Source organism: Schistocerca nitens, chromosome 6, assembly GCF_023898315.1.
Source record: "Schistocerca nitens isolate TAMUIC-IGC-003100 chromosome 6, iqSchNite1.1, whole genome shotgun sequence".
In the NCBI taxonomy this organism is placed as follows: domain Eukaryota; kingdom Metazoa; phylum Arthropoda; class Insecta; order Orthoptera; family Acrididae; genus Schistocerca; species Schistocerca nitens.
This window is the reverse complement of record NC_064619.1, coordinates 717,248,990-717,264,516: the sequence shown is the minus strand read 5'-3', so window position 1 is coordinate 717,264,516 and position 15,527 is coordinate 717,248,990. Positions and strand designations below refer to the sequence as shown.

Below are 15,527 nucleotides of genomic sequence, written 5' to 3'. Positions count from 1 at the left end.
TAAAGTCGAAAAATAACTACCACTGATGCACAGTCGAGTGCCCCTTCAGCAGAGCAACGCTTCAATAAAAAAAGTCGAAAGATGAAGGTACATCAGCTGGACATCCAGCTGGTTCGTGAAATATCTTCCTATTCTCTAAATTGAGAAATCAGGCTTCTCAGCAAAAGGGAAAGCGATCGTCTTCATAAAGAAATATTTTGCAGTTTAACAAGACCTAGTCTACAGATCCCACAAACAAATGTTAACAACGAGATATCTGAAAGGAGATGATGTCCCATAGTACTAGGTTGGTGCATGAGTTCGTAGCGTTTTTTTGTTTTGTATGTTGGAATTCCGGTCGCTATGGGTGCATTTACCGATTATCACATTTTATGTGTAGTTCACTGTTGCTATTTAAATTTACATTGTGTTCAAAAATGGTTCAAATGGTTCTAAGCACTATGGGACTTAACATCTGAGATCATCAGTCCTCTAGACTTAGAACAACTTAAACCTAACTAACCTAAGGACGTCACACACATCCATGCCCGAGGCAGGATTCGAACCTGTGACCGTAGCAGCGGCGCGGTTCCGTACTGAAGCGCCTAGAACCGCTCGGTCACAGCGGCCGGCTACGTAGTGTTATTTTGTCATTAAGAGATAGTGAGTGGGGATGTGGACGTTAGAAAACACGAGTGCTAAGTGAAGAAATCTGAACATTTTCGAGTTATTCTTCCGTCTGAGTTCAATAGAGGAGTGACAGCAACGGAGGAAACCAGAAACATTTGCGCCGTGTACGAGCATAATGCCATTGGACAATGGTTACCTCGTTTTAAGGAGGACCGTTCTGGCATTAATGGCTCTCCACATTCAGGGAGATGTTCGTTGTTTCATGAGACCGTTTAAACCCATTAATCCGCAATGACCCACGTCAGACTGCTCTAGAACTGGCAAATGTGGTGAAACGTGATCATTCCAACATCGCGCGACATTTGGATGCAATGGGGAAGGTTCAAAGAACGGGTGTATAGGTATCGCACGTATGTTCATCTCTGCTTACTCGTCGTCAATAGGCTCATGAACAACACCTACCATTCCCACTCTGTATCGTTTCTGGTGATGCGATGTGCTGTCTGTCTTTATGCTAACACAAGGAAGGGAAAGGAATGGATGAGCACAAACAAAGCAGCAACTCCAGGTGTAACCATCAGTCACTGCTGACATTTATTGTCAACAACTGAGAAGTCTTGCAGGCACAGTCCAAGAACAACGACCAGGAAGACTGCAGGAAGCGATGCTACTCCAACATGGCGCCCACTCGCATTCTGCTAGAGTGATAAAAAAACCCTATGCGGGAGATGGGTTTGAGAAGTCATTCCGCACCCACTCATCTTATTAATCTGATCTTGCGCACTCATATTCTCACCTCTTCCACTTTCTATCGAACAACCTTTCCGGGTGAAGATGCGCTCCGAACAGGGCTCGACGAGTTTTTCGCCTGAGGACCACGTGATTTCTACAATCGCAGAATCGAAAAGTTACCCTAGCGTTGACAAACTGTTGGAAATAGTGAAGGAGAATATATTGTTGATAACTAACGTCTCCATTAGGCGCATCTGTTGTATTTCTTAAACTTATGGAAAAACGCTACGAGCCAATGTACCAGCCCAATAGATTTCTCAATCTCACAACCCTATGTGAGTGAAGAGTTTCAGTACTTGACATCCGTCTAGTGTTCATGTAATTCTAAAGGCAGACGATAGGACTTTTCAGACTGAGACAGTATTCCTTGACTTCTGGGAGGTGTACTTCTCGACGGAACTTAGGACCAGGTTTCCGAATGACTCGAACATTTCTTCATAATATAAACTCAGCACGTCCTCCTCAAAGGGCAGCTGTCGGCAGATGGGAGAGCAAATTTCGGGCATAGGTGAGATTCACTGCAATAATGCTAAGGTACTAAAATCCACCGACCAAGAAGGTAGTTTAGAAAAATCTCCTTACTCCGTTCCATGACTACTGCTCAAGGCTATTAGATTTCGCTCTGTCTGGTCATGTGAGGGCTACGGTGTAAGCGACGAAGATCAGAAAACTCGTAAAACTCAGGGAGCGGCTTTTTACTGCATGTGGCTCCATACTGATATACACTCCTGGAAATGGAAAAAAGAACACATTGACACCGGTGTGTCAGACCCACCATGCTTGCTCCGGACACTGCGAGAGGGCTGTACAAGCAATGATCACACGCACGGCACAGCGGACACACCAGGACCCGCGGTGTTGGCCGTCGAATGGCGCTAGCTGCGCAGCATTTGTGCACCGCCGCCGTCAGTGTCAGCCAGTTTGCCGTGGCATACGGAGGTCCATCGCAGTCTTTAACACTGGTAGCATGCCGCGACAGCGTGGACGTGAACCGTATGTGCAGTTGACGGACTTTGAGCGAGGGCGTATAGTGGGCATGCGGGAGGCCGGGTGGACGTACCGCCGAATTGCTCAACACGTGGGGCGTGAGGTCTCCACAGTACATCGATGTTGTCGCCAGTGGTCGGCGGAAGGTGCACGTGCCCGTCGACCTGGGACCGGACCGCAGCGACGCACGGATGCACGCCAAGACCGTAGGATCCTACGCAGTGCCGTAGGGGACCGCCCCGCCACTTCCCAGCAAATTAGCGACACTATTGCTCCTGGGGTATCGGCGAGGACCATTCGCAACCGTCTCCATGAAGCTGGGCTACGGTCCTGCACACCGTTAGGCCGTCTTCCGCTCACGCCCCAACATCGTGCAGCCCGCCTCCAGTGGTGTCGCGACAGGCGTGAATGGAGGGACGAATGGAGACGTGTCGTCTTCAGCGATGAGAGTCGCTTCTGCCTTGGTGCCAATGATGGTCGTATGCGTGTTTGGCGCCGTGCAGGTGAGCGCCACAATCAGGACTGCATACGACCGAGGCACACAGGGCCAACACCCGGCATCATGGTGTGGGGAGCGATCTCCTACACTGGCCGTACACCACTGGTGATCGTCGAGGGGACACTGAATAGTGCACGGTACATCCAAACCGTCATCGAACCCATCGTTCTACCATTCCTAGACCGGCAAGGGAACTTGCTGTTCCAACAGGACAATGCACGTCCGCATGTATCCCGTGCCACCCAACGTGCTCTAGAAGGTGTAAGTCAACTACCCTGGCCAGCAAGATCTCCGGATCTGTCCCCCATTGAGCATGTTTGGGACTGGATGAAGCGTCGTCTCACGCGGTCTGCACGTCCAGCACGAACGCTGGTCCAACTGAGGCGCCAGGTGGAAATGGCATGGCAAGCCGTTCCACAGGACTACATCCAGCATCTCTACGATCGTCTCCATGGGAGAATAGCAGCCTGCATTGCTGCGAAAGGTGGATATACACTGTACTAGTGCCGACATTGTGCATGCTCTGTTGCCTGTGTCTATGTGCCTGTGGTTCTGTCAGTGTGATCATGTGATGTATGTGACCCCAGGAATGTGTCAATAAAGTTTCCCCTTCCTGGGACAATGAATTCACGGTGTTCTTATTTCAATTTCCAGGAGTGTATATACGAGGTGCATTCAAGTTCTAAGGCCTCCGATATTTTTTCTCCGGACTGGAAAGAGATAGAAACATGCGCATTGTTTTAAAATGAGGCCGCGTTCATTGTCAATACGTCCCAGAGATGGCAGCACCGTACGGCAGTTGGAATTTTACCGCCAGCGGCGAGAATGAGAACTGTTTTAAATAATTAAAATGGCGACGTTTTCCTTACTTCAACAGCGTGCAATCATTCGTTTTCTGAATTTGCGTGGTGTGAAATCAATTGAAATTCATCGACAGTTGAAGGAGACATGTGGTGACGGAGTTATGGATGTGTCGAAAGTGCGTTCATGGGTGCGACAGTTTAATGAAGGCAGAACATCGTGTGACAACAACCTCGAGCTCGCCCAAGCCGGTCTGACGACATGATCGAGAAAGTGGAGAGAATTGTTTTGGGGGATCGCCAAATGACTGTTGAACAGATCGCCTCCAGAGTTGGCATTTCTGTGGGTTCTGTGCACACAATCCTGCATGACGACCTGAAAATGCGAAAAGTGTCATCCAGGTGGGTGCCACGAATGCTGACGGACGACCACATGGCTGCCCGTGTGGCATGTTGCCAAGCAATGTTGACGTGCAACGACAGCATGAATGGGACTTTCTGTTCATCGGTTGTGACAATGGATGAGACGTGGATGCCATTTTTCAATCCAGAAACAAAGCGCCAGTCAGCTCAATGGAAGCACACAGATTCACCGCCACCAAAAAAATTTCGGGTAACCGCCAGTGCTGAAAAAATGATGGTGTCCACGTTCTGGGACAGCGAGGGCGTAATCCTTACCCATTGCGTTCCAAAGGGCACTACGGTTACAGGTGCATCCTACGAAAATGTTTTGAAGAACAAATTCCTTCCTGCACTGCAACAAAAACGTCTGGGAAGGGCTGCATGTGTGCTGTTTCACCAAGACAACGCACCCGCACATCGAGCTAACGTTACGCAACAGTTTCTTCATGATAACAACTTTGAAGTGATTCCTCATGCTCCCTACTCACTTGACCTGGCTCCTAGTGACTTTTGGCTTTTTCCAACAATGAAAGACACTCTCCGTGGCCGCACATTCACCAGCCGTGCTGCTATTGCCTCAGCGATTTTCCAGTGGTCAAAACAGTCTCCTAAAGAAGCCTTCGCCGCTGCCATGGAATCATGGCGTCAGCGTTGTGAAAAATGTGTACGTCTGCAGGGCGATTACGTCGAGAAGTAACGTCAGTTTCATCGATTTCGGGTGAGTAGTTAATTAGAAAAAAAAATCGGAGGCCTTAGAACTTGAATGCACCTCGTATGTTGGTTGAAGTCCATGAGGAATGGGTGAAGCGGATACTAACAACCTTACAGTGTGTTGGACGACAGGTCGAGCACGTCTAGTAGCATTTACGTGTTATCGCCAGCATTTTTCTTGTTCTGTACAAAATGCGATGTGACTCGAGAGTGAATAAAGCTGTACTCAAATGAAAGAGACACATTGTTTTTCCCGTATAATTCTCTATTTATCTGGTACGTTATATGATACCCCTTTCCATTTAAAAATTACTAGTTTCATCCAAGACAGTGGCTGCCGAAACGATCGCCTTGTGGCAAATATACAGCGTGCCCCAGTTCTGTTAGAACTGACTGTGTGAAAGTCCAGATTGCAGTGCCATCGCATGGCGAGAAGCGGCTTTACTATCTCTGAAGTTTCAACAACTGCCTAGTAGAAGACCTAAGCAGTAGCATCACTGCAGCAGGCGTCCTGGGCGCAGATGTAACAGTACGTGTCTGACACTCTTCGGAAAACGACTGTGGAGCAGCGACGCAACATCAGCTTCTGTATTAAGCTTTGAGTTTGTGGGCGACAATTCGTCGAATTCGACCCGAAAATCTAGAGGCAGGTCCCTGGTCGCTCCACCATGACAACGCCCCAGTCCACAAAACAACGGTCGTGCACGGGTTTTTGGTCAGGAAAGCGATCACAGTCCTGGATCACCCGCTGCATTCGCCGGATTTGGCTGCAGACCATTCTGGTTGTTTCGCAAATTGAGGCTGACTATGAAAGTGCATCGTTATAACACAGTTAAGGACATCCAAAAAAACTGTACCCCAAAAACTAAATGCAATTACAAAAAAGGGCTACGTTGACTGTTTCAAAGCACTTTTGAGACAATTTCAACTGCATATTGATTCAGGGAGAGATTATTTTGAATAAACACAGCGATTTTGCGAAAACAATTCACGAGTTTAATTTTTAATAATCGCAGTCGTAACGGAACTGGGACGCACTGTGTATAACTTCACAGGTTTGGCCCTTTCCCATCTCACATTACTTAACTTTAAATTTCTGTGTATGTTTAGGGGCCAAGGTGGAGGATCAACTCCAACCTTGGTGTAAAACAAATTCTTTCCAGTGTCGCCATTTAGTTGCGAGCAGTGCACATCTAGACGTGAAGGTAGAAGGCAGTATGAGAAGAAGCTTGAGCCAGCTTTGAGCGAGGAGAGGGGTCCAGTGGGGGGCTCACCTGGAGATGGCGATGTCCGCCTTCTGGAGGGCTATCTTGGAGGCGCGCTGCGCCGCGTTGACGGCGGCGTCGATGCGCTCGCGGAACTTGGCGGAGCGGATGAGGAACATGTGCTTCTTCTTCTGCGAGGTGATGAGCACGTTGTTCTTGTACTTGCCCTCCTCCTTGGTGCCGTCGCGCAGCGTCGTCACGCCGTAGCCGTACTTCTTGTTGGCGAACCACTCACCCTCGTAGCGCAGCCCGTCCGACCGCTCGCTGATGCCGAAGCCGGACCGCTTGTCGTTCTTCCACTCGCCCATATACGTCTCCGTCACGCTCGCGTCCAGCTGCTCGTCCTGCGGCAAAACACCAACAGCTGTACAGCTTAACAAACCCCCTCACAGACAACCAGACGGAAAAAAAGCGAATCTCTACTTCTTCTTGGGGATACGTATATACAGGGTGCTCCATTGATCGTGACCGGGCCAAATATCTCACGAAATAAGCGTCAAACGAAAAAACTACAAAGAACGAAACTCGTCTAACTTGAAGGGGGAAACCAGATGGCGCTATGGTTGGCCCGATAGATGGCGATGCTATAGGTCAAACGGATATCAACTGCGATTTTTTTTAAATTGGAACCCCCATTTTTTATTACATATTCGTGTAGTAAATAAAGAAATATGAATGCTTTAGTTGGACCACTTTTCTCGCTTTGTCATAGATGGTGCTGCAATAGTCACAAACGTATAAATACGTCGTATCACGTAACATTCCGCCAGTGAGGACGGTATTTGCTTCGTGATACATTACCCATGTTGAAATTGACCGTTTACCAATTGCGGGAAAGTTCGATATCGTGTTGATGTATGGCTATTGTGATCAAAATCCCAACAGGCGTGTGCTATGTATGCTGCTCGGTATCCTAGACGACATCATCCAAGTGTCCGAACCGTTCGCCGGATAGTTACGTTATTGAAGGAAACAGGAAGTGTTCAGCCACATGTGAAACGTCAACCACGACCTGCAACAAATCATGATGCCCAAGTAGTGTTTTAGCTGCTGTCGCGGCTAATCCGCACATCAGTAGAATACAAATTGCACGAGAATCGGGAATCTCAAAAACGTCGGTGATCAGAAAGCTACATCGATTGCACCCGTACCATATTTCTATGCACCAGCAATTGCATGGCGACGACTCTGAACGTCGTGTACAGTTCTGCCACTGGGCACAAGAGAAATTACGGGACGACGACAGATTTTTTGCACGCGTTCTATTTAGCGACGAAGCGTCATTCACCAACAGCGGTAACGTAAACCGGCATAATATGCACTATTGGGCAACGGAAAATCCACGATGGCTGCGACAAGTGGAACAGCAGCGATCTTGGCGTGTTAATGTATGGTGCGGCATTATGGGAGGAAGGATAATTGGCCCCCATTTATCGATAGCAATGTAAATGGTGCAATGTATGCTGATTTCCTACGTAATGTTCTACCGATGTTACTACAAGATGTTTCACTGCATAACAGAATGGCGATGTACTTCCAACATGATGGATGTCCGGCACATAGCTTGCGTGCGGTTGAAGCGGTATTGAATAGCATATTGCACGACAGGTGGATTGGTCGTCGAGGCACCATACCATGGCCCGCACGTTCACCGGATCTCATGTCCACGGATTTCTTTCTATAGGGAAAGTTGAAGGATATTTGCTATCGTGATCCACCGACAACATGCGTCAGCGCATTCAAACATTACGGAAGGCGAACTACTCGGTGTTGAGAGGGATGTCGTTACAAGTCTTGCAAAATGCATTGAGGTTGACGGACATAATTTTGAGCATTTATTGCATTAATGTGGTATTTACAGGTAATCACGCTGTAACAGCATGCGTTCTCAGAAATGATAAGTTCAGAAAGTTACATGTACCACACTGGAACAACCAAAATAAAATGTTCAAACGTACCTACGTTCTGTATTTTAATTTAAAAAACCTACCTGTTACCAACTGTTCATCTGAAATTGTGTCATATGTTTGTGACTATTACAGCGCCATCTATCACAAAGCGAAAAAAGTGGTCCAACTAAAACATTCATATTTCCTTACGTACTACACGAATATACAATAAAAATGGGGGTTCCTATTTTAAAAAAAACGCAGATAATATCCGTTTGACCTATGGCAGCGCCATCTAGCAGGCCAACCATAGCGCCATCTGATTTCCCCCTTCAAGCTAGACAAGTTTCGTTCTTTGTAGTTTTTTCGTTTGACGCATATTTCGTGAGATATTTGGCCCGGTCACGATCAGTAGACCACCTTGTACATAGCTTCGTAATTTGTACACAGCGTGGGTAAGGAAATCGCTCCCTAGCTTTAAATATCAATTAGTTTTGTGATTGTTGATATATGTTAATGAATGTTATGTTTCGTTACAGGACACCTGCGAATACCTCAACCATCCGTAGCATTTTCTTACGGTGAACGACGAGATAGCAAGAAAGATGACTTCACAAGAGCACGCTCAGCTCGCTTCGTAGTTTGAAGTGTGAAGATATGTAGCCATTGTTCAGCAGCGGTGGCGGGGTCTTCGTGGCCCTCACGCTATTCCTGATACTAAAACCATTAGGAATTGTCACACCGAGATAATGGCAACTGGATCAGTTGTCGATAAACCACGAGGACGGCGACCTTCGGTGGCGCGATCTTCAGAAAATGTAGCGGCAGTGAGGAACATCTTCACGCACAGTCCTGGTAAATCAATAACTCTGGCACCTCCTGAGACTGGAAGCAGCAGGGACACGGTGCGTGTTGTTTTAAACAAGAACCTGATCTGGAAATCCTGCAAACCCCATTATATCCAGGAGTTATCGTTGGAAGATTGTGACAGGCGGATGGAATACGGGGAAATTATGTTGTCATGGTACAATGATTGGCCATATTTGTTCAAGAACATTATTTGGAGCGATTAGGTTACGTTTCAAGCTAGAGGATTCGTCAGTCTACACAACTGCTATTATTGGGGAGAAACAGATCCAGGAATGTCAACTGAAAAATCACCAAGTCGACTGAAATTGACAGTTTGGCGCAGTATGGACTCGAATCGTCTCATTGGACCTTTTGCGAGACACTATGAACAGCGACTGGTACTGCCAGATGCTGAGTGAGTATGTGTGACCACTGATATCATAACCGGAAAATGTTGTGAGTGTTGTGCCTGCATCGTTCGTGATTGGCCGGATAAACACTTGCCAGGACGTTGGCTGCGATGGCGAGGTTCCCACCAATGACCTTCGAGAAGTGACGACCTTATCCCTTGTGTGTACCGAACAAACCCACGCACTCCGGACGAACTATGGCAGAGGATCACAGTTGTCCTCGGAAATGTGAGAAGTCAGTTGACGAGGTTCCTATATGTTTACGTCGTCTGCTCGACAACGCAGGCGCTTATGTAAGATTATACTATACACACTGCCATGGTCCTGAGAACCAACTACAGCTTGTTTCATTTGTAAGTATTCATTAATGAAAACTTTAAGGAAATTTAAAACGAGGGAGCGACTTATAAACCGCCCCGTATTTCTTAGTTTGTAGGCACATGTATGGAGTACTGGTACAGGAACGAATCAAGCAGCTAGAGGAGCCAAAATAAAACGGCGCATGCGATTTATAAAGTGAAATAACCTGCGGAAATTCGTTTTTCTAAATTTGGCGGAGAACTAAATACAACAATCCACGCCGAGGAATTATAAGTGGACGGCAACAACGCACCATTACATGAACCAATTACTAGGTGGTGCAGACTCTTCTAGTGTGGCCAAGGACCCTGAGGACGAAGAACGAAGCGGCAGACCATCTCTGTAAAGAGTAGGGAACTGCAAGAGAAGTGGAGGCCCTGGCGCTCGAAGACTAGCGCAACAGATCGAGGCGGTAGTGGACATAAAAAAAATTCAACGTGTATTAGTTTCTAACATCTGGCATGACATTCAGAGCTTGATAAAGTTTCCGCGACTGTTCACACTCATTCAGAAACCTCACCGAACCGAGACATGAGCGGAAACGTTGCAGCTGTGTTCGGCCAACTCGAATTAAACAGAAAGACCCTATATTGTATGATTACAAAATTGCAAAAGAATGACTGGAAGCAGTTCCATAAAATATGGGTGTGGAGCGATCTGAAGCGGAACGACCACATGAAATTGATCGCGAGGACGGCATATGCCAGACTGAGATTCACTAGAGGAATCTTCAGGAAACGTAGTCCATCAGCAAATAAAGTAGCTTACAAAACACTCTCTCGACCAACACTTGAATATTGCTCGTCAGTACCAGATAAGACTGGTAGAGGAAATAGAGAAGTTCCTAATAAGAGCAGCATGTTTCGTTCCAAGTTCATTTAGTATGAGCGAAAGTGTGACGGAAATACCTAGTCAACTCCAGTGGCAGACGACGCAAGAGAGGCGTTCTGCATCACGTTACGGTTTACTGTTAAAATAGCAACAGTGTACATTTGTAGAAGAGTGAACGAGTATGTTATATCGTCCACAGACTGTGGCGCCACACGCAAGTCTGCAACGCGAATCGGTTCCACAGACATCAGCGATATCTCGCCGCAATCCTTAACGACGAATGGGAGAGGCTGAAGAAGACACGCCCTCTCTCTCAGCATAGCAGCGCCCCCACACAGAGGTCAATGTAGAGTCGGGCTTGGAAACGCTCCGATCCAGCTCGGAACTTCAGATAAAGCAGTCGCTATAGCCGAGCAGGACTCAAATGGAAAATGTTTAATATCGTACTTCAAGAGAAGAGTTTGTTAATTAGCACATCAAGTAATGATTTAATAGTGAATGACAGTTGTAAATTATCAAGCATTCCTGTGGAAAAGGGTTGTATCAAGTTAAGTATGTCTTTTTATCATTCGTGGAATATTTCACACGTTTGTTGAGATGAGCCATCTCCCAGAACAGTCTCGTTGTGTCGGGTCATGACAGAATGCATTGCTTCCTCCCACGTATATCTTGTGGAAATACTATGATCATGAAATTAGGAAGATTCGAGTCCAGATGGAGGCTTACCGGAATCTTTCTTCCCGCGAACCATACGCGACTCGAATAGGAAAACGGGGAAGAGATACTGGTACACAAAGTACCCTTCGCCACAAATCAAAATATATCATGTACATACTAAGAATGTAGTTGGGACAATACGTTGAGAATGTGGGTTCGCGGGAGGCCTGGCAGAGATAAATCCCTGCAGTCGCACTATCCTATGTGTCCTCGATGGCTCAGATGGATAGACCGTCTGTCATGTAAGCAGGAGATCCCGGGTTCGAGTCCCGGTCGGGGCACACATTTTCATCTGTCCCCGTTGACGTATGTCAACGCCTGTAAGCAGCTAAGGGTGTTCATTTCATTGTCATTTCAAAATATATCAGACTTAGTGCAGATGTAGATATACTCCCTTAGCCGCCTAATCAGCACGGAGGAGTGCTAGATGTATCACTATGACCCCGACACAAAAGACCATAGCCAGGGGGGAGGGGGGGGCGAACGAAACCTGTGGATTCATCATCACAAAAAAGGTAAAGACCCAACCATCACCGCACGAGATACGCTGAGTACTTTCTGGGACTGCAATGGTGCAGTGCAAAAATTATTAAACTCGTAAAAAGCAAACCGATGTCTCCTGACAAGGTTACAGGAGGCTCTCAAGAAGAAGCGTCCCGGGGGAGCTGTGCAAACGGGTGGTTTGAGCCACGACAATGCCGCACCTCATTCTTTACAGTACAAACTCATCCATGCTGCCTGCTTCGGCTATCAAATTTTGACTGAGACACCGTGTGACTTGCTTGGATATCATCGTATGAAGAAACCATCACATATGAGCCATCCAAATCACAAGAGATTTTCGAGGTGTAGCGATTCCTGAAAAGCCAACACGCAGACTTCTACAAATAAGATCTCCGCCAAGCCCTCCACCGTTTTGGCAAATGTGTCACACTGAAGAGAAGGACTAACACCAAGTTGCAGGGTCCCAGGCTTATTTGTTGTAGTTGATAATAAAAGCCGTATTTATCCCTCGTAGTGACGGACTTACCTCGACGACGAAGCTGGCGTTGGAGTCGGTGTGCACGGAGGCGTTGGTGACGGCCGACTGGGAGGAGTCGGTGCTGACCCACGAGGTGGTGGAGCCCGTGCTGCGGATGCTCGCCGACGTGCCCCGCTTGTCCAGGTCGCTGGCGCTCCGGTGTTTCAGCTTCAGGCCCTGCAACACGGCCACGCGCCACAGTTGCTGCTGCTCTTCACCGGGTCCCTTTTCTATTTGTCTCACAACCAGAAATGCTCATCACTTTCAGGTGTTTCTTTACAAAAGAAAATTCTGGAGTACTGCCCCAATTTAAAAGTCGCGCCACTACAGGGATGACTGATATAGACATTAGTCCCAGTGGCGTTGAGAAACAGCTTAAATAACTAAAATCTGATAAAGCTCCAAAGCTCATTGGAATCCCTACCAGTTTCTATATTAAATTTGTGGCTGAGTTACCATCTCTTTTAACCATAATCTGTCCCTCGGAAAAAAACACAAAAAAAAAACAAAAAAAAACTTCCTGGCAGATTAAGATTGTGTGCCGGACCGAGACTTGAACTCGGCGCACACTCCGCTGTAGAGTTCGCAGGAGAGCTTCTGTGAAGTTTGGAAGGGAGGAGACGAGGTACCGGCAGAAGTAAAGCTGTGAGGACGGGGCGTGAGTCGTGCTTGGGTAGCTCAGTTGGCAGTCTGCCTTCGGCAGGGCAACAGAGCGGACGCGTACGTGTTGACTTCGTGCGGCGCGCGAGCTCGCCTTGTTTACTTTCTGACGGCCGTTGCTTAAGTGCCGGCTTACCTTGTACGATCCATGGCGAACCGTTACCGTAAATCAACACTCCGATTTACTTTCTGCAAAGATTATGCCCGACCCAAAGCACTCGATGTGGAGCGTTTTCTGCGAGAGGAAGTGAAGATCCCGGCGACCGATATTATCGGCATACATTTGTCCATCGTGAGCAGCACGGTCTATGTGAAAATCATTAACGACGCGGCGTGCGAACGCATACTACGTGAGACCAAACAGGGGCTCCACTTCTGTCACGCTGATGGCAATGTGGGGGAGGTAACCGTCGACCACGCCGGCTTAGGTATGCGAACGATACGCATTTTCGAACTGCCATTCGAACTTCCTGCTGAGGAAGTCGTCGCAGCACTACGCCCATACGGCACAGTCCATGGCCACACTGCGGAGAAGTGGACACAGTTTCGGACGTATCCTGTCCTAAACGGGGTCCGACAGGTCACCATAGATCTCCGAAGCCACGTCCCGTCCTATTTACAGATTGGCGGATGCCGTGCAATAATTATATACGACGGCCAGCCTCGGACCTGTTCCGGGTGCGGTAAAGAAGGCCACCTTAGATCCGAATGCCTACAACGGCGTATTACGCAACTTCCAGCTGCCGAAGAACCACCCACGTCGCAACCTACGGTGCTACCGGTGACCTATGCCGCTGCTCTAGCTTCTCCTACCGCTTTGCAACGTCGCCCGGTCACCACAAACGACGCCACCAACGAGCCCGACCCGACACCGACGGAGAGCGCCTCGGACGACCCGCCGCCTCGGCCGGCCATCGACGCCGCTCCGAAGATGCCGGCGCAACCAGACGCTGACCCTGGCCTCGAAAACACGATGGAGATCGACTCGCTCATCGTTCCTACAGCGGCCTTTCTGCCAGAACGACGCGACTCCCTTGCGTCGTCTGACACGGAGGGTCGCACAAGGAAACAACGTTCCCCGAAACGTCGCAAGCGAAGACGTCGCACCGTTTCCGGCCAAGAGGAGACGTTACAAGTCGAGGAGGACGTAACCGTCGACCAGCACGAGGCCTCAGGACCCGCTACTGCTGACGAGGACGTTATGAGCGCGGAGACATCTATCGGTGTGCCTGCGCCCCGTGCTGACGCTGAACTAAATCCTGAACGTAACACAGGCGATACTACATCACGCACAATTACAACATCTTCTGCTGGCAAAATGGACGATACACCAGTTTCCGCTTCCACGGCGTGGCACGAGGAGGAGGTCGAGGAGCAGGACCCGTTACGGGACCCTGCGCCGTCACGGCCGCACCACTAATCATACTCTCCCCAGACTCCCCTGCGGGCCAGCGGGATAATGTTCCGCTGCGACGCCCACACCCTTGCGCGGACAGCGGAGTGGACCAGCCTCCAGCAATCCGACACCAGGCCTACCGGATAGCAACCATCAACACCAACAACATCCGTTCCAGGGTGAAAATCCGCCTTATGCAGGAGATGTTCTGGGCTTCGGATATTGATTTCGCCCTTCTGCAGGAAGTTCACTTGGCTAGTCTCCCGGATATTAATGGCTATACCGCCCACGCCTCCGCGAGTGATCCTATGGGCCGCGGGGTGGCCATCTACGTCCGCCACGGGATTTCTGTGACCGATGTCGCCTTCCTTCCATCAGCTCGGGGCATGGCACTCACTGCCATGGGGACACGCATCATTAATGTCTACGCTCCCTCAGGCACCGACCGACGGCATGAAAGAGCCCAGTTTTATACCGAGGAAATCGCTCCCCTGTTTTTAGGGCGGTATGACCATTGCCTACTAGGAGGTGATTTTAACTGCGTTCTGCATCCTAAAGATCAGATTCCCCACTATACTACATGCCAGGAGCTACGTATAGTGGTGCGAGACCTCCTGCTTCACGATACCTGGGAAGTTCAACACGGTGACCTTTCTGGCCATACCTTTCTTACCAGTCATTCCGCAAGTCGACTAGACAGGATATATGTCTCACAAACTCTTAGATCTGCGATACGGGGCGCCGAACAATGGCCGTTGGCGTTTTCCGACCATTGCGCTTACATCTGTACGGTCCTCCTTCCGCCGCAATCAGTATGGCGCAGCCGTGCGCCATGGAAACTCAATACCTCACACTTGCATGACCTGGCGTGTCGCCAACAAGTCACTGAAACGTGGACAGCCTGCGAACGACGCCTTCCCCGCTACCACTCGACATTGACGTGGTGGTTGGATTGTGCCAAGCCGGCGATCCGGAGGACACTGATGAGATACGGGAAGGACATGGCCGACTGGCATCGCACCACTGTCGACTTCTATTACGCGATTCTCCGAGATCTGGATGCTCAACCGCCAACCCCGGACAACCAGTTGGAACGGCAACGAACTAAGGCGAAGATAATTGCGCTGGCACGCCGGAAACTGCAAGGGGTCGTGATAAGGACGCGGCGCCACGATCACGCGGATTTAGAAATTCCATCCATGCATGATATAGTGTCCGACAAACGACGGCGTCGTCGGCAGATCATCAGCACTCTGAATACGCCTCATGGAACGCAGGTGACCACTCAGAATGACATCGTCCACGCATTCGTCGAGCACTACCGTCGTA

At 48.8% G+C, this 15,527-nt stretch overlaps 1 protein-coding gene across 1 annotated transcript in view; it reads right to left on the bottom strand.

Annotated features, from left to right (window-relative positions):
* LOC126263155 (junctophilin-1) overlaps window positions 1–15,527 on the bottom strand; it is a 948,615-nt gene that overhangs the window by 290,755 nt on the left and 642,333 nt on the right. The window contains exons 4-5 of the mRNA XM_049960189.1: window positions 12,152–12,319; window positions 6,075–6,409 (exon numbers count right to left, since the gene is read on the bottom strand). Of these exons, the coding sequence (XP_049816146.1) occupies window positions 6,075–6,409; window positions 12,152–12,319 (503 nt within the window). The remainder of the gene's footprint in view (window positions 1–6,074; window positions 6,410–12,151; window positions 12,320–15,527) is intronic.